Source organism: Callospermophilus lateralis, chromosome 3, assembly GCF_048772815.1.
Source record: "Callospermophilus lateralis isolate mCalLat2 chromosome 3, mCalLat2.hap1, whole genome shotgun sequence".
Taxonomy (NCBI): Eukaryota; Metazoa; Chordata; class Mammalia; order Rodentia; family Sciuridae; genus Callospermophilus; species Callospermophilus lateralis.
The window spans coordinates 77,344,017-77,370,051 of record NC_135307.1 but is presented as its reverse complement, the minus strand read 5'-3'; the positions used below and the strand labels follow the sequence as shown (position 1 = coordinate 77,370,051).

The 26,035-nt window shown below is 34.3% G+C and overlaps 1 protein-coding gene across 4 annotated transcripts in view; it reads right to left on the bottom strand.

The window, feature by feature from the left end:
- Window positions 1-524: 524 nt before the first annotated feature.
- Window positions 525-26,035, bottom strand: part of Txndc16 (thioredoxin domain containing 16) — a 95,286-nt gene continuing 69,775 nt past the window's right edge. For 2 of the 4 annotated variants that reach the window (XM_077109155.1, XM_076850495.2), the window contains exons 16-21: window positions 25,815-25,951; window positions 17,156-17,240; window positions 14,964-15,102; window positions 8,586-8,746; window positions 7,400-7,590; window positions 525-5,394 (exon numbers count right to left, since the gene is read on the bottom strand). In XM_077109155.1, the coding sequence (XP_076965270.1) occupies window positions 5,129-5,394; window positions 7,400-7,590; window positions 8,586-8,746; window positions 14,964-15,102; window positions 17,156-17,240; window positions 25,815-25,951 (979 nt within the window). In that variant the 3' untranslated portion in view covers window positions 525-5,128. The remainder of the gene's footprint in view (window positions 5,395-7,399; window positions 7,591-8,585; window positions 8,747-14,963; window positions 15,103-17,155; window positions 17,241-25,814; window positions 25,952-26,035) is intronic. The other 2 variants (XR_013090761.2, XM_076850494.2) reach the window with 2 other exon arrangements.

The window sequence follows — 26,035 nt, the reverse complement described above, 5'->3', positions numbered from 1 at the left end:
TCACGGAGGAGCCTATGAGTTGTTTCTCTATTCAGTGGGAGCATTTGTAGCAGTGAGACACAGCGGTTTGGCTGTGAGATGCAGGTCTGTCAGCCAGAAACTGCATACAGGAGCCTGAATTCACCCGCTCTGGGCTCGGTGTGTGTTCTGAGGGGCGACCCAGGTCCATGTCAGCTCAGCATTGCCTAGTGATCCTGAGCAAACAGCATTCAGATGGTTTAAGACTCCCTTTGCCTGCGCAGCTGAAGAGGTCAGAGAATTGATCTCTCTGCGTCTGCCGCCATGTAAAGTAAGAATTTTTAAAAATTTAAAAAATAAAGGCTGGGGCTGTAACTTAGTGGCAGAGCACTTTGCCTAGCATGTGTGAAGCATTGGGTTGGATACCACATAAAAATAAACAAAGGCATTCTCCCCAACTACAAAAAAATTTTTTAATAAATTAAAACAAATAAAAGAATACAAAACAAAATGGAAATATAGTAATCAAACATCCTATAGTCCTCAAAAAAGTGATTCACGAAAAATAACTGGCTTCAAAAATGCTAGATATGAGAAAGATTAATATGAATATGTATAAATGTTCACGAATCATTAAGGTCACAGAGAAAAGAAAACAGGAAAAAAAGATTTCAATGAAAAGTTAAAAAATTGTTTTTGGTGGGGTTCAAAAGATTCTCAGCTTTCCTTCTCAGCAGTGTTGGGTGGGGTTGTATGGAGTGTGATGCTTACTCCATCCTCAGGGTGGGGTTGCTGGGGTGAGGGAGGTAATTCCATAGATGGAACTCCTGGAGGTGGGGTCTAACCAAGGCATCTTCACTGAATACCAATTGGTCTGGAGATCTCAAATAAGTGCACCTCCAGGGCCCAGCAATTGCTGGTCCAAACCTCCTGATTCTCGGATCTGCTTTGAATGTCCAGTATTAAATTCCCCACCCTGTTTTTTTGTTCACCCACCTTGCTGAGAAGATGCCTATATGCTTTTTTGGTTTTACACCACAGAAATCCAGGAAAGTGAACATCTCTATTCCACCATCTTGAAAATCTCCACTTCCCTGCTGCTTGATGCCCTTAAAATAATATTCAAGTTGCTTCGCCGCCAAGGTTCCAAAACCCTGCATAATTTTGCCTCTTCCTAGTTCTATAGCCTTCTCTTTACTTTCCCTCTTGCCACTGGATGCCAGATACATTGGTATTCTTCAAATAAACCAAAATCTTTTCCGAGTCTCCTAGACACATTCTGTATCTCAAATGTTATTTCTTCTTCATGTCTATCCATCTCATCCTTCATGTCTTAGTGAGACTTACCTTATACTGCTATTTATATAGTCCTCAAATCATAATTATTCAGTATCACTTCCCTCTCAAGATCTGTCACTGTATTATCATAATTTGTAACAATATATACAGGTTTTGGAGTCCCTGTACAGATTTTTCTGCACTACTTCTAGAGACAGTGTATCTCTATCTCTGCTTGGATTTTCTGCCTTTCCTTGAGGGGTGGGGAGAAGCTGTTAATCATTGCTTGGGCAGTTAGGATAAGGAGGTTTGCCAGTGACTGGTGGCTTCAGCTTTGCATAAGAGAGAGGTCAGAGGAAATGGGCACTATTTCATACCTGTCACCCAGATATTTGATCAATCTCCTGCTTCTTGCCTGAATCACCAAAAGGTCCATTCCCATTGGTCTTCTGCCCCAATATTTCTCATTAGCACCCCATGAAGGTTTATAGAAAGTAGGTCCTCGGTGAACATGAGCTACTCTCATGAAAGGGTGCCTCACACATTCTCAACTAACATATTTTACACAATTTTTTAGAAAACTCTTTAATACTTCAGTAATTTCTCTCAGAAGACAGTTCTCCATGGGTCTTTCATGGGTCTGCACTATATGCAAGTGGAGGCTCTGCCTGCCTTTGTTCTGAACTAACTTCAGGGATATCTGTATTAAATAGACTGGGAAGATAAAGACAGCATTTCCCTCTAAGAGACAGTGATTAGTGCCCAGCATAATAATGCTATTTCTCTCCAGAGCAAAGGGCAGGCATGCTAAACACCCACTATTAAATATTTAGGCTCCATAAGCTTAGGGCATCTTCCTTGCAATGCAACCCACCATGTATTCAGGTGTCACTGGTTCTCTTTTCATCACACTGTGAAATTGGGGTCAGGAAGCCAACACAAATGCTGACATTATGATTAATGTTGTTGGTGAGAATAATTAAAATCCTTTGTCTCTGATTCATCAATCTCTGTCAAAATTACATGCAAGTGGGAAAAATATCTTAGATTCTCCTAAGTATTTTAGAATTTCTTACTTGCTTCAGTGGCAGCACCCTATTCTCTCCCAAAGACAAGAGTTCATGCATCCTGTTGCTCTTTGAAGGGGCTTGTCACTCATTGAACTATTTTCTCTGATGTGTTAAGAAAAGTTATGAATTTTTTCTCTCTGTTGGGATAACAGTAACATTCTCTTGCAGCTTATTAAACCTTAGGTGGAAACACAAGTTTCAAGCTGTGCCTATTTGATTACTTCTTATTAATAAATACAGACACTGCTCTGTAAATTAATATCGTTCAGCTTACACATTTAGTTTTTAACAGAAGCATAGGTTTGAGTGATGAATGCCAAGAATTCTGAAAAACAGCTCTCGTGATACATCATCACAAGGGCCAAAGGCAGTGGATGAAAAATGTTTACCTTATAGCACAGGTGAGGCAGGACAGGGTGAAAGAATCTGACCGCTGAGAGATGAATATCATGAAGAATGTTCATAAGCACTGGCCCAAGCTCTATTAGAGGACTAGGGGAACACAAAGGGAAACTGAAACCACTTGAGGTACAGAGAGGGTTTCCAGAGACCTCAAAAATTGGTGAAGAGTATGGCAAAAGACCCCCAAAAGATACAAAGGTCAGAAGCAAGGTCATATCTTGAGAGGGTGTTTTCCCCTCTTTACACTTATTCCCCTTTTTCTGGTGAACAGAACTGAGAATTCTTTGGTGAGATTTTCCTCTTTTGCATTGGGGGTCTTGTAAGGGCTGCTGATACAAGAGTCTTGTCTTTCTCTAATTGAGGAACTGGACTCATTGACTTTCCTGAGTCACAGAAGATACCAGATGGAGCTGATTCCGAAGATACTAGGTGAGCTACCATACCAGCCTTGATTCCTGTCTTTTCAAAGACTGGTTTGATTTTTCTTCTAATTAGGTATATTACTCACATTCCCATTTTGCTTAAGTTGCCAAAGTTGAATTTCTATTGCTTGGAACCAAAGACATGCAACTGACACAAAGTAGGTGGCCCAATAAAGGGCATATGGAGGTCAAAGAAAGCTTTGAAAGGTGGTCTGAAATCCCGATACTTTATTTAAAACTGTAAAAAAAAAAAACATATATATTAATGGGTATCCAAATCACTGGTTATGATACAATGATAAATCAATTTCATGTTTCTATGTGCTTGTAGATAATTAGCATTTTTAAATGAAGAATGATGTTTAATTACTAAAAACAATATTAGAGTTCACTCTTGGCATCTCCCACATTAGAAAAGTATATAAGAATAAAACCAAACTAGTAAGGCACCGCATGCTATAGGAAGTAAACTAAGGGATTGCTGAAAATGGCAAATAGTACAGTGAAAGATATAGATTTATTAAAATTTAACTGTAAAATTCCAATTATTCAGTTGTTCTGAGTATGCCACACATGGAGAAAATCTTTAAAATGAGATACTCTAAATACTGTAGATCACCAGGTTGGAGGTTTTCAACCAATGTCTTGCAAAATGGAGAGCAATGAGACAGCTGCTGCAAACAATCAGCCCAACAGTAAGTGATGTGAAAGGAAAAAATAATTTTTTGGCCAATCCTGCCCTCTCATTATAAAGACAAGGCTCTATGGCCCAGGGAGATCAACTGATTTGTCCAAGGGTAGTAGATTTCAGACATGGCTCAGATAGGGAGCCTCTCTTTTTGTGAGGAGATAGCAATATGTTGAATTCCAGAAAACTTATATCTGTAGCTTATAGTGCTAAATTTCAGACCACACACACAAACACACAAAAAAAAAATTGAGTCTTTTGTGAGTTTACCTTATTACTTTTTGAAAAAATAAAAATGAATTTATAAGGATGTATCTAGATAACAATTAAGACCACCTAATACTTATCTTTAATATCCACATTTTTTAAACATAATTGAGAGGATTCAGAAAATGTGTAAGTCCCTTCTGCCATAGGTTAGTTAGTTAGTTATTCATCCCTGATACTACTGACATTTGGGGCAGGATAAATGTAGGATATTAAACAGCATACCTGATCTCTACCCACTACATGCCAGTACCATCCCTAAGTATGACTTCAAAATTGTCTCTAGCCATTGCCAAATGTCCCCTGGGGTGGAAGAGTATCCTGGTTGAGAAACACTGATTTTAACATCATGATATATCACTCCACTGAGGAGTAAACTGTGATTAAACTAGTGTTGCATTTTATTGCATTTTAATTTTAATCCCAAAATATACCATGGGTAAAACTAAGTTAAATTGCTTATACTAGTTTTTGTCTAATACTGAGCTGTTCAATATAATAGTCACCCACCACATGCGGCTAATGAGCACCTGAAACACAGGCTACTCCATAGTGAAATAGCAGTTAAGTGTAAAATACACACTGCATTCTGAAAACTTGGCTAAAAAAGAAAAAAAAAGTAAATCTATCAATGATTTTTATATTAATTGAGCTATTTTAGGTATTCTTACTGGGTGAAAGACATTTTTTAAACAATTTTACTTTTTAAAAAGTATAACTACTAGGGTGGGAGTTGTGGCTCAGTGGCAGAGCACTTACCTTGCACATGTGAGGACTGGGTTTGATCCTCAGCACCACATAAAAATAAATAAACAAAATAAAGATATTGTGTCCATATACAACTAAAAAATAATATATACATATATAAAATATAGCTACTAGAAAATTTTACGTGTGGCTTGCATTAAAATTCTACTAGATGGCACTGGTCTATTTGACGTGATTTAGTATCATTCCTTAATTAAATAAATTCTCAAGTCTCTCAAAGAAGGTAAAAAGACTTTGGAAATGACAGCCCTATCAAATTAGCTTACTTTTGAGCATCATAACTCTTTATCATGCTTAAGGGATTTCTCTGTTTCTTTAAACCAGTTACTTTTATTCCAGTGCTTTATTCTCAGTGTTTCAATGGGCTCTTTTCTGATGGCCGACTTGTCTTCATGCTGTTCCTTGTCATTCTCTGGCACATCTGTTTCTTTCACATACTCAGGCTTTTTCCTAGTGGGATGTGGAGCTGTTGCAGCATCCATCATACTCAGAAAATCATAAGCTGGAAGAGGGGGTTTCCATTCCTGAGCAGATAAAATTGCTGGAAGGAAGACACAACCAAGGGTTAATGACTAACTATAAAATCATCACATGAATATACTAGAAAATGTTTCATTTTGAAAAAATATATTTATAGGCATGAAGGTTTTATTAGTTTTACTTAGCTTGATGTTTCTAATACCATTGTGATTAGGAAATTTGATATATTTATCATTACTACTGTCTTATTTTACATTATATTTACAAGCCATTATTTTCTATATAGAGATAAATGTTAATGGGGAAAAAAGGTTCATAATCTTACGCCAATTAATCCTTGTTGGGGTTTCAAAAATAGCAATATATGTAATAAGATAATATTATGTACACACAGATTCAAACTACAATGAAGTCTCCTACTTCCCTCCTTACTCCAATCTCAATCTCCAAATATGGTATAACTATTTCTCATGAGTCATTCCAGAAAAACATTTTGGAACATATATATTTAGATATTATTATTGTATTGATATAAGTGTTGCCTTATATCTTAAAGGATATTCTGTTCTTACAGATTTTGATTAAGATCCTTTCCATACACTTTTATAAAAGTGTATTTTACAAAAATAATTATAGATAGGAATAATTTTAAATTGCTATGGAGTTGTCTATACTATGTGTAGACAATTACTGGATGATTTCTTTCAGATGAGCTTCATGGAAGTGAATCTTAACATTATTTTAAAATATTGGTCATTAGAAAAGGAAAACTACTTAAAGCTGATAACATATGAGAAATTAACTTTTCTCCATTTAACAGACAAATTTTTGTAGGTAATACCTACCGCAGGCTTTTTGTGATAGTTAGATGAAATAATTAATAAAATGCATTTTTGTTAGCTATTATTATAATTATTCAAGTTAAATATAAAATAATGGTATTTACTAGAATATTACTTCATTATGCCAAACTGCTTCTCTCAGATATGTATGTGTATAGATTTGGTAGAATATCTATGGAGATATTGATGACTACATAGATGATTTTAATTATATGGTTACTTGAACATTCAATAAAATATGCACAATTATGCATTCAATTCATTAGGCAATTTGATTAACAATAGAAGCTATGAAATTAGCCTGTTTGGTTTGAATCCCTACACTGATAATTATTGGTTCAATTACCATTGACAAGTTACTAACCTCTATTTTCTCAATCTGGAAAAAAATGTATAATGACAATATCCAGAACCAGAACTCTGGGATTATAAGGAGACTAAATCAGATAATCACTGAAATGTTCTCATGCCAGGAAAAGTGCACATGCTCAATAAATACTGACTATGACTTTTATGCCAACAGTAACTTTCTATGAAGTAATTTGCCTATTACAGTGTAAAAGCCATGTACACCACAAGGAAAGGGGCAGACCCACCTGATTAACAAAAGCAAGAACAACAATGTGGACGGAGAAACTGAGAGATAGTTAGTTCAAGATATACCTTCTTAAAATACTTAAAACTAGAGTTTTATATGATAATAATGTACTATTTTAAAAGTGTCCTTTTTCTATAAAACCACAAATTTTTGCCCATAGTTATAGGAAAAAACTGGCATTTATATGAAAAAGCTATACTAGAAGTATCCGTGAAATCAACAATTTTAAGCTTCATTAAAGCAGCAAGAAGGACTTAGGCTTGGGTAGGTCAGTGCTTCCATGGTAAGGATTTTTTTTAAGTTGGATAAATTACAAAAATCATTTTTGAAGATATTGGCAATCTATAGGAGCAACATGGACTCCAAGAATTAAAATTCAAGAGAAAAGAGAGATTTAGTAGGTGAGCTGACTGCTTAGTAGGTAAGTCCACTGTCCCCAACTGAGGCTTTTCATCTTAGTCTCATAATCAGACTGTTCTATGGACAATGCTATCAGCATGTTAATACTCAGGATACTTATAAACACCATTCAACACATACCAGTATTCATTAGCTACAATTGAAATTTAAAAATCAACAGAACAAAATGAAGAATTGAGTGTATTAAATAAAATAGAAAAACTTACTGATATGATTTTCTAGTCCTGCTTCTAACTTTTTAAGCCATAACACAAGGTTTTGTTCAGTTATAGACTGATTGGAAGGAAATGCAAATACTTGGCCACCTGAATGCAGATTCACCAAAACAAGAAGAGGAAGGGGAGGCAGAGGGCTGAAATATGCCTGCAAGATTCCTCTCCCCACAGGAGTGTTCCTCCTACAAGAGGAACAATTGAAAATATTAATTAATAGTTCTATCACAAAAAAATGAAAATAAGTTTATGGAACATTAAACTTTAATTAGTATCATGCCAGTAAATTTATTCTATAAAAAGACATTCTAAAATCCAAGAGGTCTATAACTATGGCATTAGTAATTAGATTTTTTTTTTTTTTAATTTTAACACGGGTGCTTTCTTTCTCTTACAAGGAAAAAAGGCAGTCAATGACAGTTTTCAAAACAAGAACACATATTGTGAAGGCTTATCAGCTTAGGTTTGATACAGTCAATAGGCTCTTTGAAAGTTTAGCCAAGTACCTGATCACATGTCAGTTCAACAATTAAAGGGTTATATATGATAAACACTTATGATAGACACTTCAAGTAACACAAGCCATACATCCAGCAAATGTACCAGGAAGTACTGCTGATGGGTGTACTAAAATTTGTCCATAACACTATGGCTGGACTATAACAATACAGAAACACAGAAAACAGAACAAAATATTAAAATGCTTACTTTTTTGTATTTTCCAATTTTTTTCCAATGGACAACAATTACTTTTAAAATCAGAAAAATGATTATGTTAAAAAATTGATTGTAGTCAAGAGTGGTGGTACATGCCTGTAATCACAGAAGCTAAGGTAGGGCAATCAAAAGTTTGAGGCTAATTTTAGTAATTTAGCAATACCCTGTCTAAAAATAAAACTTAAAAAGGGTTGGGGATGAGGCTCAGTGGTAGAGCACTTCTGGGTTCAGTCTCCAGGAGTATACACACACACACACACACACACACACCAGAATAAAATTCAATTTGAAACACATCAAACTGGACCTTGTGTATGGGAAGTTAGTTACTAAAGTACCATGACAACATATTTGGTCCCATTAATATTAACTCCAAAGGCAAAGTTATAGAGTTTCTTTTCGTTATGAAAATATAATAATTATACTTTATCTCTTACATATAAAAAAATGAAAATATACTTACAGATTTAACCAGCAAGGAATAAGAGAATCCAAGTGCTTCTGTTTCATTAGTGTCAATATTGCTTTTCTATACTGAGGATTTATGCTGCCATCACTGAACAAAATAAGAAATGGTTTCTGAAGTCTTAAATAAGTGGGAAGATTTTCTACAGTTATTTCTGGCTGTTAAAAGAACAAAAAAAACCCAAAGCATGGGAATGATAATACATAAAACAGAAAATATTCAAATCACTCAATTTTAGTTCATAAAATATAATTCAAACACTTTCACTTAGAGATTGAACCACATTAATAACTATGACTCTCCAGAGTTTATTCAATCTCAACTCATCTTAATGAGTTATATTCAAAATAAAATTACTTTGAGAATAAGTTAATTTAATACTTTTAATAATTTCATATGCTAAAATCTGGGATTAGATTGGTCAATATACATATAAAAAACCAAAATCTTAGAGGAAAAATATAATAAAATTTTTTATTAAAAATATAAGCTGGTAATCATTTGCTCCCATTCTGTAGGCTCTCTATTCACTTCACTGATTGTTTTGCTAAGAAGAAGCTTTTCAGTTTGAATCCATCCTATTTATTGATTTTTTTTTATATTTATTTGATATAATTGTAGTTGGACACAATACCTTTATTTTATTTATTTATTTTTATGTGGTGCTGAGGAGCGAACCCAGGGCCTCGTGCATACTAGGTGAGCACTCTACCACTGAGCCACAACCGGAGCTCCCATTTATTGATTCTTGATTTTATTTCTTGCACTATAGGAGCCTTACTAAGGAAGTTGGGGCCTAATCCAACATGATAAATATTTGGGCCTACTTTATTTTCTATTAGGCACAGGGTGCGTCTCTGGTCTAATTCCTAGGTCCTTGAGGCAACTGAGTTGAGTTTTGTGCATAGTGAGAGGGGCTTAATTTCATTTTGCTGCATATGGATTTCCAGTTTTCCCAGCACCATTTGATGAAGATGCTATCTTTTCTCCAATATATGTTTTTGGTGCCTTTGTCTACTATGAGACTACTGTATTTATGTGGGTTTGTCTCTGTGTCCTCTATTCTGAACCATTGATCTACAAATCTATTTTGGTGCCAATACCATGCCATTTTTGTTACTATTGCTCTGAATGTATACAGTTTCAAGTCTGGTATAGTGATGTCACCTGCTTCACGCTTCTTGCTTAGGATACTTTGGCTATTTTGGGTCTCTTATTTCTCCAGAGAATTTCATGATTGCATTTTCTATTTCTATGAGGAATGTCATTGGGATTTTGGTTAGGATTATATTAAATCTGTATAGCACTTTTGGTGGTACGGTCATTTTGACAATATTAATTCTGCTTATCCAAGAACAAGGGAGATCTTTCCATCTTCTAAGGTCTTCTTTAATTTCTTTCTTTAGCATTCTGTAGTTTTCATTGTAGAGGTCTTTCACCTCTTTTGTTGATTCCCAAGTATTTTTTTAAGGCTATTGTAAACCGGGTGGTTTTCCTAGTTTCTCTTTCAGAGGATTTCTCACTGATGTACAGAAATGCCTTTGATTTATGGGTGTTGATTTTATATCCTGCTACTTTGCTGAATTCATTTATTAGTTCTAGAAGTTTTCTGGTGGAAGTTTTTGGATCCTCTAGGTATAGAATCATGTTGTTGACAAATAGTGATAGTTTGAGTTCTTCTTTTCCTATCAGAATCCCTTTAATTTCTTTCATCTGTCTAATTGCTCTGGCTAGAGTTTCAAGAACTATGTTAAATAGACATGGTGAAAGAGGGCCTATCTCTGCCTTGTTCCAGTTTTTAGAGGGAATGCTTTCAATTTTTCTCTATTTAGAATGAGTACTAATCTCTACGATATATAAAGAACTCAAAAACCTTAATGCTAAAAAAACAAACAACCCAATCAGTAAATGGGCCAAGGAACTGAACAGACAATTCTCAGAAGATAATATACAATCAATTAACAAATACATGAAAAAATGTTCAACATCTCTAGCAATTAGACAAATGCAAATCAAAACTACTTAAAAATTTTATCTCACTCTAGTCAGAATGGCAGCTATTAAGAATACAAACAACAATAAGTGTTGGCAAGGATGTGGGAAGAAAGGCACACTCATATATTGCTGATGGGACTGCAAATTGGTGTTACTGATATGGAAAGCAGTATGGAGATTCCTTGAAAAACCTGGAATGGAACCACCATTTGACCTAGCTATCCCACTCCTTGGTTTATACCCAAAGTACTTAAAAACGACATACTACAGTGACATAGCCACATCAATGTTTATAGCAGCAGAATTCGCAATAGGTAAATTATGGAACCAACCTAGATGCCCTCAGTAGATGAATCGATAGAGAAACTGTGGTATATATACACAATGGAATATTACTCAGCATTAAAAAAGAATAGAATCATGGCATTTGCAGGTAAAGGAGATAGAGTTGGAGAATATTACGTTAAGTGAAGTAAGCCAATATCCAAAAAACCAAATGCTGAATGTTTTCTCTGATATGTGGATGCTTATGCATAATGGGAATGGTGGGGGGATTATGAGAGGAATGGAGGAACTTTAGATAGGGCAAATGGAGCGGATAGGTGGGTAGGAAAGATAGTGGAATGAGATAGACATCATTACCCTAAATACATGTATGAGACACGAATGGTGTGCCTCTACTTTGGGAATGACCAGAAACATGAAAAATTATGCTCTATATGTGTGCAATGAATTGAAATACATTCTGCTGTCATGTATAATAAATTAGAGTAAATAATGAATTTAAAAATATATATAAGCTGGGTTTCAAAGATATAATCTTTTTCTTTAATGTCTATTATTATTTTTTGCTTTTGGGGGGTGGGTTACTGGAGATCAAATCCAGAGCCTTGCACATGCTAGATAAGTCTTCTACCATTGAGTACACCTCAATTTCTTTTAATTTTTGAGACAGGGTCTTGCTAAGTTATCTAGGTTGGCTTTGAACTTGCACTCTTCTTGCCTCAGCTTTAAGTATCTGGGAATACAGGGGTGTACTAATGCACCTGGCTATGATTACTTAAAAAATTAATAAAATTTTACATTTTCCAAGACTGTGAATTTGGGGGCATAAAATATGCTAAAACAAATCCAAAAGTCAAATTTATTCCTTTTGAGTTTAAAGTAACTCAAAGAAGGAATTTAATAAGGAATTTGAATTCTAAGTGTTTTACCATTTTTACTCTTAAAAGTAGTAACTATTTTTCAAAATGTATCTGTAGAAGACATTTTTTCCAGGTTGTTTGTTAAAAGAATTAGAAAGATCAATAACAATGCTAATATATTTAGGATTAAAAATATCCATGACTTACAAAAAGTGAAGTCTTCTACCATTTTCCATTTTTAGATCCACATCTATTATTTCATCATCTGGCTATACCTGTGAGTTAGATTAAATCATCCCCTATCAGAAAAACAAGCCCCAGATGTCAGATGAGGAAACATACACACAGAGGCTAACTTGCTTGAGTCTCGGAGGGAGGAGGGAGATGAAACTAGAAGGCAAGCATCCTATTCATCAGCTTCCCGTTCCATTGGAGCACAAAAAGAATCTACAACAATTTTATATTTTTAATTGTGCCAACAACCTCTGAGTACAGAGATTCATCTCAGACATAGTTCATCCTCAGATATCAAACTCTGGCATATACTTTTCCCTACTTAGTTCTCAAAGTGGCTTTTCTCTGCCAATTCTCATTTTTGTTCTATTCTGTTCCATTCTGATTTCATATTCAAAATCTTAGACCTTCCTTTTTTAAGACTTAAATCTTAGATTTCTTTTTTTCTCCAAATTCCTCTCTTTTGGTTTCTTGTGTAAAGTATCATCTTTTACTCTTCCACTGGTGTTATATCCCCCTCCTAAATATTGACAGATGTTACTGAGCCAGCAGAAACATTAGGTGATACAGCCATCACTGCTCAACTCAAAATATATTGAGAACTACAGAGTTCAAGATGTTATGCTGGGTGCTGAATCTTTAAAGAAAGGAGATACTTCCCTGCCCTCAAAGAAGAGGAGACATTTTTTTTATCATTGCACATGGTACATATATTTATTGAAGTATTAAAACACATTCAATATAGTCAACTATTAAGGATACATTAAAACTAAAAATTTTTTAAAAATCTCTGCTGAGTCCACCAACACAAAAACATTACATCATTATTCCTTCTCAATTCCAACTCCCATCACCCACCTTAAAAGATCTCCTCCTACATTAGACTTCAAAATGGGAAATGAAACTAAGTATCCCATAGGTCTTTCCAGCTCTGTTGAGGTACTCTGCTCCCTTACAGCATTACATGAAAATGCCAGCATTTTCTTATGCACAGATGATTTGCCTTATATTTGGAGATGATGATCATCTGTATATGGTAAGCATAGTAATTACCACTATACGTCATGTGACAGTAACCTTAGCTAGTTTTTAGAACTAATATCTAAGGATATTTCTGAACCCTGGCTGAATGATAGCAGAAATAGGGAAATTAGTTACAAGTCCAGAGTTGGTTTAATTTTTTTTAAATATGTAGTTTTTAGTTTTTAGGTGGACACAATATCTTTATTTTATTTTTATGTGGTGCTGAGGATCAAACCCAGTGCCTCATGCATGTTAGGCAAGTGCTCTACCACTGAGCCACAACCTCAGTCCCCAGTTTGTTTAATTAACTAATTAATTAGTTAAGAGGAGACACTTAATTATCAAAACTACTGTGATCCTTGAAAATATTTTTCATGAATGACAATAAGGAAACCTATGGGCTCAAAATTAAACAAGCTTAAAAAAACAAGGCAGAGGAGCTTGTGAGTGATTTTAGGAAGTGATATTTGAGCTGGGTGTCATATAAAAAATAAGTTCTTGACAGAGTGAGGTACATGCTTAAGCAGGGATCACAGATGGAGGGAATATCATGAGGCTAGGTACAGAGGTATTAAAGCAAACAATACAGGGATAAGTGAAATGAAAGGTCCCCGATTTAAGACTGCAAGAGGCAAACATGGCTGAGACCAGATGGGTCATACCTTGATGAGTTCTTACTCCAGGGAATATCAAGAAAACTTTTTGTCAGATTAGTGACATGGATAGGCCATTTTCAGAAGGTTAACTAACTGGAATATGAATTTTTGAAAAGAAAGATCAGTGATGGATGCTGCTCTTTCCTATATCTGTCAGGTGAAATGATCAAGATGTCTTGAGGACAACTTAAGTGTCAGTAGAAAATTGGTTAAATGAATCATGGAACATTAGTACAACAGAAAACAGATATTAAAACCAATATGCATGTCTACATTCTTTGAAATATACTTAATATAAAAAAACATGCAATTTTTTAAACTTTGGAGAAATATGTTCCCAAATTTTGAGAAATTATGGTTGATTCTAATTTTCTTGATTATTTTTTGTTTTTGAGAAAAAAAAGAATCTAAAGTTATTATACTATGTATATGTTAAGGAAATATTTACTTAATTGCATGTCATTAAAAACAAGCATGTTACTATTTTTATAAATCATTTAGAAAACTACACCCTGAAAATATTAACTTAATGATTTAATTAATTATAACTTGTAACTTTGATGGAAGAAGAGAGGGGAACAAAATTTTGGTGACAGATTTATTAAAGACAATTATCTGAATGAAAACAAACATCATAATGGTAAAATTAGTAATTCAACATTTTATCTGATTTAAATTGTGTTCTTTGTGCCACTTTAAAAATGTAGGAGTATAAATATAGAATATTCTAGCTATATTTAACATAAATGCAAAACAACTGAAATCAAGTAGTCAGGTTACATTATTGTGCCCTTGAATCCACTATTAAACAAAGTAAAGCATTGGAAAAGGACTTTAATAAGACAGTTTGTTTTAAAATTGTATAAATAGTAACTAACATCTGTTGAATATTTACTATGGGCCAAGAACTGTCCATAAAGCACTATATACATCTTAACTGGTCCTCACAATAACACTCTTCAGCAGGTGCTACCTATAATCTATATTTTACACATATGGAAACTTAGGAGCAGAGAGGGTACCATAGAGCCAGTAAGGATTTAAGCAAGGATTTAGAACCAGGCAGTCTGACTCTTTAGAATCCATTTACTTTGTAATAAGTTTGACTTCAACTGACTTCAGCCACACAGGTAAGCTTTGGACAGTGGACTAGAAAAGCTGTATGCATAATGAATGAACAAAACAGAGCAACCCAATCAATCTTCAGCCCACAAAACATGGTATCCTTTGCCACCCCAAACTGGAAAATTGTGTTTTACTGTACACTAACTTTAATTGGTCTAGATTTTATCCTAAATAACCTGATTATAAAATATACTTACAAATGTTTCTAGTGATGCATTTGTTATTATTTGAACTATGTCCTGCACATGGGTGTTAGCAAGTGGAATGCTCTCAATTTTGCCTTCTTTGTGTCTGGCAAATAGCAGGGCTGGAAGAGTTGCAGCATATTTATTTGACCTATAGAGAAATGTAGTATTAAAATTCACAATCAAAATACAGCAGGTCATCACAAACATGAAAAATTAGGCCAGAAAGTCACAGCAGGAAGCAGAAAGTGAAAAGTCCTGCCTCCAAGGAAAAAAATTAACTCAATTCCCAAACTCATTTTCTATGTGAAACTATCTGTTCAGGATCCTTGACAAACTCAATTAATAAAAAGCAACAGATAATAATCTAGATAGATTTTCTTTCCCCCCACACAACTTACTCATCAAGAAAATGACTACATAGGATTTAGAATGCACTGAAAGGCTTATGGCCACTTAGGAATGCTTACCACACTACTAAGGAGATGGACACCTATGAGAAACCTACTATTTGCCAGGCAATGTACTAGCTTAGTTAGGTTTTCATTTACTCCTCAGAATATCCCCCCAGAAAGTAGCCCATAACACTCCATTTTAGAGGAGGAAAAAAAACGAATTCACAAAGTGATAAATAGTAGACAGTGAATTAAAATAAGGAACTCACATGGAGGGCGTGTTCTCTCCGCTGACACAAGAACCCAAACCCACCCTCCCACTATTTTCGCTAATAACTGCCGCAGCCCGGCTGCAGACCCTAATAAATAACACCTAAAAGGAAGTTTTGTGAATAGGTAAAAAGCTTAATGGGAAATTATTAATAAGGTAGTAACACACATTAAAACTAAACTCATGCCAGAACAAAGTAGACACAATATAATATTATTGAAGTTAGTGAGCCCAGTCTTCAGAGGAACCTTAGTTGACCAGCTAATTATAAACAAAACACTCTGTAAATCACCAGTCTAATTCTATGGACTATAATTAAATACATATTGACAATAAATAATAGCAATTGATATACATTATCAGATAAATAGGTCTCATATTTTCCTAGTTCAGTATATACAAAAATTATTGATTTCACAGAACTAACAAAAGCATCATCAAGAGCAATGTTTAAGATGAAAGTTTTAAGCTCAGAAATCACAATTAGGAATATTATAGTCAGAAGGTAAGAAAGACAAATGACTGAGGTTTATAAACTAGTTTGTTTGTACCCCAAAATGAACCATTAACGTAGAATGTCATTGTATTAAAAACAGTCTCCAAACTTGCAATCTAGTCCTTCTTTCTACAACAACTGTGTTAGCCTTTTGTCACTGTGACCAAAATACCTGAAGTGAGACTGTGTTTTACTCTTTGTAGAAAGAGTAAAACAACTTAGAAGAGGAAAAGTTTACTTTAATTCATGGTTTCAGAGGTTCAGTCTATGGTCAGCCAACTCTATTGCTCTGGGCCCAAGTGAGACATCATGGAAGGGCATAGCAGAGGAGAACTACTCGGCTTATGGTGGCCAGGAAACACAGAGAAGGGGAAAGGGACCTCAGGGAAGATAAATACTTCCAGGGCATGCCTCCAATGACCAATCTCCTTCAGCCATATCACACCTGCCTGCAGTTACCACCCATTCAAGCTGTATTGACTGGTTAGGTTTCAGCTCTCATAATCCAATCATTTATCTGAATATTCCTGCATTAACAGACATCTTTGGGGGATACTGCATATGTAAACCATAAAAGCAACTACAATATTTTGGTAATCATAGGAGCCTCATCTTCCAGACAAAGCAACTAAGGTGACTAAAAAGTGATTTTTTAAAATATACTTCAGGAGCAAAACAAACAAACAAACAAAACCCTCAAATGCTAGAGAAGTAAAATTCTCAAAAACTATGACACCTCCAAAGAATCCAAACTGCATTCAAACCCAAAGAAAAAATGAGTATGAAGTATGAATCTAAGATTACCCCTGTGGGTGCTATGGTATGGATACACACACACACACACAAACACACACACACACACACACACACAAATATATATATATATAAACATTTAAATCTTAATAGCCTGGTATTTCCTAGAAGGGAAATTATAAATTTACTTATGTTTCTAAACTATCTTCCTAGATCAGCAGTGTAAAGACAAGCAATAAACCATTGCATAGCTTCTTCCTCCCTAAAATTAGAAGAGCAATAAACTTACAGTATCCAAACATCTTCTTCAGAATAAATTCCAGTGATGACACATCCTTTTAGGTAATTTCCTGCTTCAGTAAAATCTTCTTTGGCTATAAATACATATGGCAAAACTCTGAAACCTTTAATATTATGTATGCTGGTTCAACAGATAAATAGATTTATAGGTGATAGTACTTCATTATTTAATGTCAAAGATAAATATTTAAGACACCTTAGATAACTTAGTAACTCTAAAATAAATCTGAATGCTTCTAAAATACATCCATTTTTATGGCACTGGATTATTAAAGAAATGTACACTGATACAATACAACTATGGTTTCCTAAATAAATGTACTCTAAATGTGATTTTCAAGATTTACAGTACTCTAACCATACAGAGTGACTGAACAAATATCTGTTGTTTTTTATTCATAGACAGGGTACATGGGAACAGCTATAGCCTGGAAGCAGGAATGTGAAATGATACATTTCACAAGATATCTACATGCATTAAAAAAAAAAAAAGGAGACTAAAAATCCTAATTCTCTAACTGTGTGTTAGAATTGTGTAATTCTAAGGGATTTTTGTCCTTTTATTTTCAACATTTTCTATAATGTATTTTTGTTAGTTTTGAATTTTTTACTAATTTGTGTATTGCTGTTTTTTATTTGTTAGGATATACATATTCAGAACTAAAAGTATTATTTCTGTAGATTTTTAGTTCATTTTCATAAATACCAACATATTCTGAATCCCAATAATGACTATTTTATAACCAAAAAACAAGTTTCAATTAAATCACTGTAGACTAATGAGAAAAGAGCAGAGGTGGACTTATGGGTAAATGAAGTATTCTTGTCATGTGAAAAGTCAAATGATAGCTCAGCACCATGTACCAAAGGTTCTCAGCAGCTCAAATAGCCAAATGCTGATGGAAGGAGTAATCCATACAACTACCTTGAGGACCAGACATACTGAACCACAGATCCATACCTTACCAGTCAACAATATAATATAAGGGACTGTCAACATTGGGTCACCACAGGGCTTTTTCTTTTAAAAGTGTGATTACTTTCCACAAGATTAAGTAACATAGTCTGCAGAAAATCAACTTGGAAATCAACTTTACTAGAACAGTTAATCAGCCTATAGGCAGCATCTGGAGCTCATTTATAATCATAAATTTAATGAGAAACTAGTAACCTATTCAAATATTTTTAAGCCTGTGCTACAGCAAAGTTGAAAAGACTCATAAGAAAATAAGCAACTAACAAAGGACTGAATGCCTATACTTTCATTCTAAGAGAAAACAGCTAAATTCTAGACAACAGATGATCTTTATTTAAAGCAATGAAATAATGGAATCTGTTTCAGCTTTTCATTTTTGGTAAATATCAGTGGAAAACACACTAATATTTTCATATAATTTCCTCATACAGAATCCTCTCTACTGGTGAAAATTTTTTATTAAAAGTGTTTTCATGAGGGCTGGGGATATAGCTCAGTTGGTAGAGTGCTTGCCATGCATACACAAGGCCATAGGTTCCAAACCCAGCACCATAATCCATAGTATGTCATTCTGGCACACCAGAACCATCTTTATATGATTTAATATTGTGCTTTTGATTTTTGTTGAAAGATAACTACATGTGAACTTTATCATCATTTGAGTAGAAATTATCAAGTACATTGTTTCTTATGTTGAGCCCCTATTTAAAAAACAATATGAAAAATTCTTCCCAGTATTTACAAACAGGAAAAAATTTTCTCTGTGGATGAATCAGCATCCTAACTTGTATGTTATAATTTATTATATAAAGGAAACATGGTAAAAATGTCATCTTTTTGTTTCTAGTTGTTACAGATAGCTCAGGGCTTTATTATAATCAGCAGTGTTTTCTGGAATTTTCACATAATTATCCCTTAGTGTTTTATTGCATAACTCTTACCTTTGTTTTAATGATTTACTGTTATTTGTGTTATTTTTATTGTCTAAAAATTCAAATTATTTTTGGAAGGAGGTCTAGTGTAAATAATGAATAAAACTCTGGGGCACCAGGTCTAAAATACATAGAAGACAGAGTCAACTGTAGAAACAAAAATATAAAAAGGGGAAGAAAGAGTAAAACACAATCTAAAAAGATTTAGATTGAAAGTATACACATTAAGATGCTAGGTATTCTAGGATTTTGCCTTTTAAGATGGCAAGTCACAGAGCACGTAATAATATGTTTGTAATTTCATTTAGTGTATGTTCCTTTAGCTCTCATTTTTAAGGATTTTGAAAAGAACAAAAAGAAAAAAGTTACAATACATAAATCTGCAGAAAGTAAAATTTAATAAGCAGTTCGCAGCACCTGATCTGTACAAATGTACTGCAAGATAGGGGATCTTCTGCCCATACATATATTCTTAAAAGATTTCATTTAGAATTTGAAATTCATTTCAAAGGCAAGAAAAATAAAAATGAGGGAACTTTGCTGGATAAATGGAAAGTGATTATAGTTAAGAAAATATTAAGGCTAAAAATATGCAATAACAAAAAATAACATTCTGGAAAATACTACTGATCAGAAAAAATACCTTGTGTATACACTTCCTTTAAAACATACTAAAAGACACTCCTATGAAACAAGAGATAAAGAGTAAGAGTTTAAGGATAGGTAAATTGTGATATTAAAAAGTAAGGCAGTTTACAATGCCATGGAAAACTATTAAAGTAAAAGTAACTGCTATATGTATTGTGTAAAAGTTGAATGCAAAACTATTAATTTTAAATTCAAATAAAAATAAGTTGAATTAATAGATGCATACAGGTGCAGGTATGTACATAAAATGGATTAACAGCTGGACTGATGTATAGGTATGTACAACACTGGCAGATATAGGTGATGGATGGGTCTGTAGGTTTTCACGTAAATCTTTCAACACTGCAGTATGTTTGAAAATTTTCATCTTAAAATGTTGAAAAAGTAAATGCAAAAGATTTTGGAAAGACAAATGTTTAATGAAAAAAATGCATCAATAATGATAATCTGAAACCATAACATGGGGCTCTATACAAAGACTACAAAAGAAATTAAAAACATCTTCATCTTCCTCAAGAGGGAGTTGAAATCATTGAAATGATTGAATGAAGATGTTCTTCAATGAAAACTACAAAACTCTAAAGAAAGAAATTGAAGAAACCCTAGAAGATGGACAAAAACTCCTATGTTCCTGGATAGGCAGAATTAAATTGAAATGATAAGTTCATTTTTTAAGAACATTTTTCTCTAGCCCTGTAGAAGATACAAATAAAAGAGGCATACTCTATAGAGGAAAAAAGAAAGAAAAACTAAAATACCAGTGAAGTATAAAACAATCAGCAGACATCAAATGAGTTAAGATAATATAAGAAACTAATAATGTTCACACAGAAGAGATGAAAGGCAAAATAGACAAGAAAATGTAAAAAAGAAAAATAAGAGACTTGACCAATCATATATTCAACATGTATTGAAAAGCTAATTGAATAAATCAATTATGTTTCTATACATCAATGATGAATCAACTGAAAGAGAAATTAGGAAACTATCCCATTCACAAGAGTCTCAAAAATATATAATATTTAAGAATCAATCTAAGAGGTGAACAACTTCTATGGTAAAAATTACAGAACTCAAAGAAATAAACTAAAGAGACCCTAGATGGTGGACAAAATCTCCTATGTTCTTGGATAGGCAGAATTAATATTGTCAAAATGGCTATACTACCAAAAGTGCTATACAGATTAATGCTATTTCTATTAAAGTTCTGATGGCATTCTTCATAGAAGTAGAAAAGGCAGTCAAGAAACTCATTTGGAAAAATAGAGGCCCAGAATAGCCAAAGCAATCCTCAGTGGGAAAAGTGAAGTAGGACACATCACAATACAAGACTACTTATACTACATATACTACAGAGCTGTAGTAACAAAAACAGCATGGTATTGGTACAAAAACAGACATGAAGACCAATGGTACAGAATAGAAGACAGAGACAAGCCCACATAAACACAATTATCTCATTCTAGACAAAGGTGCCATAAACATACATTGAAGAAAAGATAGCCTCTCCAACAAATTGGAAATCTATATGCCACAAAATGAAATCAGACCCCTATGTCTCGCCCTGCACAAAATTCAGTTCAAAGTAGATCAAGAACCTAGGAATTGGGGGCTGGGGATGTGGCTCAAGCGGTAGCGCACTCGTCTGGCATGCGTGCGGCCCGGGTTCCATCCTCAGCACCACATACAAAGATGTTGTGTCCGCCGAAAACTAAAAAATAAATATTAAAATTCTCTCTCTCAATGCAAATCAAAACCACCCTAAGATACCATCTCACTCCAGTAAGATTGGCAGCCATTAGGAAGTCAAACAGCAACAAGTGCTGGCGAGGATGTGGGGAAAAGGGTACTCTTGTACATTGCTGGTGGGACTGCAAATTGGTGCGGCCAATTTGGAAAGCAGTATGGAGATTTCTTGGAAAGCTCGGAATGGAACCACCATTTGATCCAGCTATTCCACTACTCGGTCTATTCCCTAAAGACCTAAAAAGAGCACACTATAGGGACACTGCTACATCCATGTTCATAGCAGCACAATTCACAATAGCAAGACTGTGGAACCAACCTAGATGCCCTTCAATAGACGAATGGATAAAAAAAAATGTGGCATTTATACACAATGGAGTATTACTCTGCATTAAGAAATGACAAAATCATAGAATTTGGAGGGAAATGGATGGCATTAGAGCAGATTATGCTAAGTGAAGCTAGCCAATCCCTTAAAAACAAATGCCAAATGTCTTCTTTGATATAAGGAGAGTAACTAAGAACAGAGTAGGGAAGAAGAGCATGAGAAGAAGATTAACATTAAACAGGGATGAGAGGTGGGAGGGAAAGGGAGAGAGAAGGGAAATTGTATGTAAATGGAAGGAGACCCTCAGGGGTATACAAAATTACATACAAGAGGAAGTGAGGGGAAAGGAGGGAAAATATAAGGGGGAGAAATGAATTACAGTAGAGGGGGTAGAGAGAGAAGAGGGGAGGGGAGGGGGGATGGGGGATAGTAGAGGATAGGAAAGGCAGCAGAATACAACAGACTCCAGAATGGCAATATGTAAATCAATGGTTGTGCAACTGAAGTGATTCTGCAATCTGTATATGGGGTAAAAATGGGAGCTCATATCCCACTTGAATCAAAGTGTGAAATATGATATATAAAGAACTATGTAATGTTTTGAACAACCTACAATAAAAATTAATTAAAAAAAATAAAATAAAATAAAATTCTCTCTCTCTCTCTCTTTAAAAAAAAAAAAAAAAAAAAGAACCTAGGAATTGGATCAAAGACCCTGCACCTACCAGAAGAAAAAGTGGGCCCAACTCTCCACTATGTCAGCTTTAGAAACCAAATTCCTCAACAAGACTCCTAAAGTACAAGAAGTAAAATCAAGAATCAATAATTAGGATTGTAGAAAATTAAAAGGCTTCTTCACAACAACAACAACAACAAAACAATCAAGAATGTGAAGAGAGAGCCTACAGCATGGGAGAAAATCTTTGCCACTTGCACCTCAGATACTGCATTAATCTCCAGAATATATAAGGAACTCAAAAACCTTAAAACCAAAACAAACAAACAAACAAACAAAATAGTCCAATCAATAAATGGGCAAAGAAACTGAACAGACACTTCACAGAAGAAATAAGATCGGTCAACAAATATATGAAAAAGTGTTCAACATCACTAGCAATTAGAGAAATATAAATTAAAACTACAATGAGATTTCATATCACTCCAGTCAGAATGGCAATTATTAAGAATATAAATAGTAACAAGTGTTGGTGAGGATATGGGGAAAAAAAGTGCATTTATACATTGCTGGTGAGACTGCAAACAGGTGCAACCCCTCCTGAAAATAGTATGGAGATTCCTTAGAAAATTTGGATCAGAACCACCATTTGACCCAGTTACCCAACTCCCCAGCATATATCCAAAGGGCTTAAAATCAGCACACTAGGGGCTGGGGTCGTGTAGAATGCTTGCCTCACCTACGTGGAGCAATGGATTCAATTCTCAGCACCACATAAATAAATAAAATAAAGGTATTATGTTCATATACAATGAAAAAAAATTTTTAATCAGCATACGATAGTGACATGGCCAATCAATGTTCATAGCAGCTGAATCCACAATGGAATCAACCTAGGTGCTCTTCATGCTAAGTGAAACAAGCCAATCCCCAAGAACCAAAGGCCGAATGTTCTCTCTGATGTTGACTCACAATAGGTTGGCTGGTAGGGAGGAATGGAGGTTCATCAGATTGGTCAGGGAGAATCAGAGGAAGAGAGGGAGGATGGGAAAGGGAAAGACAGTAGGATGAATCAGACATAACTTTCCTGTGTTCATATATGAATACATGGCCAGTGTAACTCCACATTATATACAAGCATAAGAATGGGAAGTTATACTTCATGTATATATGATATGTCAAAATGTGTCATGCATTTAAAAAAAAATTTTTTAAAGGTCAAGAACTGAGAGGCTCAGATTTTGGAAAGATCGTCTATGTGGATACCAAATCACCAAGGATTATGATAGCAGTAGTACTGGAGAGCATGACAGTATGACAGAAGCTCAATTCCTCATGAATGAGGGGGAGTGATCCTGGCTGGGTGGTAGATGATGCTTACAAGGTGCGAGTGGGGGCAGTGGAATAATCTGATGCAAGTACTAGGAGATTGAGTGTGAAAGGAGAATATAACTGCTTGGGAATGATAATAAGGAGAAAAGGGAAAACAATATATGAAAAGGGGGGAATCATCAAGGAAATGCTTCAAGAAAATTTCCCAGAACTGAATTGAGCTTTTAAATTGGAAGGGCTTCTAAGTCTCAGCACAAGGGATGCCTACAGAGCCACATCAATGTATACAGTTAAATTCACAATAGCTAAGCTATGGAACCAGCCTAGGTGCCCTTAATTGAATAAGTGGATAAAGAAAATGTGGTACAAATACACAATGGAATATTACTCAACCTTAAAGAAGAATGAAATTGTGGCATTTGCCTGTAAATGGGTGGAAATAGAGACTATCTTGCTAAGTGAAATAAGCCAATCCTAAAAAACTAAAGGCCAAATGTTCTCTCTGATTTGCAGATGCTGAATCACAATAGGTGGGTAGGGAAGGGAGAAGTGGAGGTTCATCCAATTGGAAAAGGGGAAATGAGGAGAAAGGAGGGCACAGGAATGAGAAAGACAGTAGAATGAATCAGACTTTTCTATGTTCATATATGAATACACAATCAGTGTAACTCAACATCATGTACAACCACAAAAATGAGAAGTTTCACTCCATGTATATGATATATATCAAAATACATTCTACTATCATGTGTAACTAAAAAGAATAAATAAAAAGTTAAAAAAACTAACTGAAGTATCAATAGATAAAGTGAATGAAATAGAAAACATTTAAAGACATACATACACATTCAGAGATATGGATTTAACATGGGGATGGTGAAATCATATGTAAGCAGAGGAAAAAAAAGAGTAACTTTTAGTTACTTAGAAAGTGTTAAGTTGTTAACTTAACACTTTCTAACTCAACCAGAACTCAACCTGGCCTCATATCAGGTATCAAGATATCTTAAAGGTTAAAATACTTTTAAAGAGAAAAAAATCAAAGGATACAATCAGAGTAAAAAGGTAATATAATTTGCATATAATGGCATATTAATCAGTCTTAAAATGGAAGGAAATTCTGATATATCCTATAGCAAGCATAACCTTTGAATATATCACACTAAATCAAGTAAACCAGTCAGAAAAAGAAATATGTGATTCCCCTTGTAGTCAGATGCATATAAAACTGAAAATAGAATGGTAGTGATAAAGGCAGGAGAGATGGGGTGGAGGAGTTTAATGAATATAGTGTTTCAGTTCTGCAAAATGCAAAGGTTCTGGAGGTTAGTTGTACAACAGTGTGAATATACGTAACATTAGAGAACTATTCACTTAAAAACAGTTAAGATGATAAATTTTATGTTATATATATTTTACTAAAACTTTTTTAAAAAGAAAAATATTCATAACAAGGAGACAATATAAATTAAGACAATATTATATGTTAAAGCAATAAATTACAGGTGAATATTAACTGATACAATAAGATTTTGGGGGGGATTGAAACCAGGGGCACTCTACCACTGAGCTACATTCTCAGCTCTTTGCTGTTCAATTTTTATTTTGATATGGACTCGCTAAATTTTTGAGCCTGGTTTTGAACCTGAATCCTCCTGCCTCAGCCTCCTGAACTGCTGGGATTATATGCATGTGCCACTACACCCAGCAAAAGAATTTTTTATATCTAAAAGCAATAAAATATATATCAAAATCAATAGATTTTAGTGCAAATTTTAAACTACTACATACAAACTATTATTAAATAAAGTTAAAAAGCAAACAATAAACTGGGGGAAAATAATTTGAAAAAAATGAAAAAAAGTTGAATCTACTTAATCTATGAAGATCTTGTGCTAATTCATTAGACAAGCACTAAAACCCCATTTTTAAAAAGTACTATATATAACACACAATTTACAATACATGTTTAACTGTACATTATTTAATTTAAATCTCAACTCTACTTACCTGTTGTCATGGTTGGACTAAATAGTCCCAGTACTGACACACTAGAATAGGTGAGCAAGTCTTTATATAACTCTCCACTTAAATATTTTTCTGCTTCCTGGATCAGTGTTATGTTCACTGGATATGAAATCCTGTTGCTGGATAAATACATAACTATATTCAAAATTAATTTTTAAAGATATCTTTCACTTTGTTAAAAAACATTGAACTTAGCAAACAAC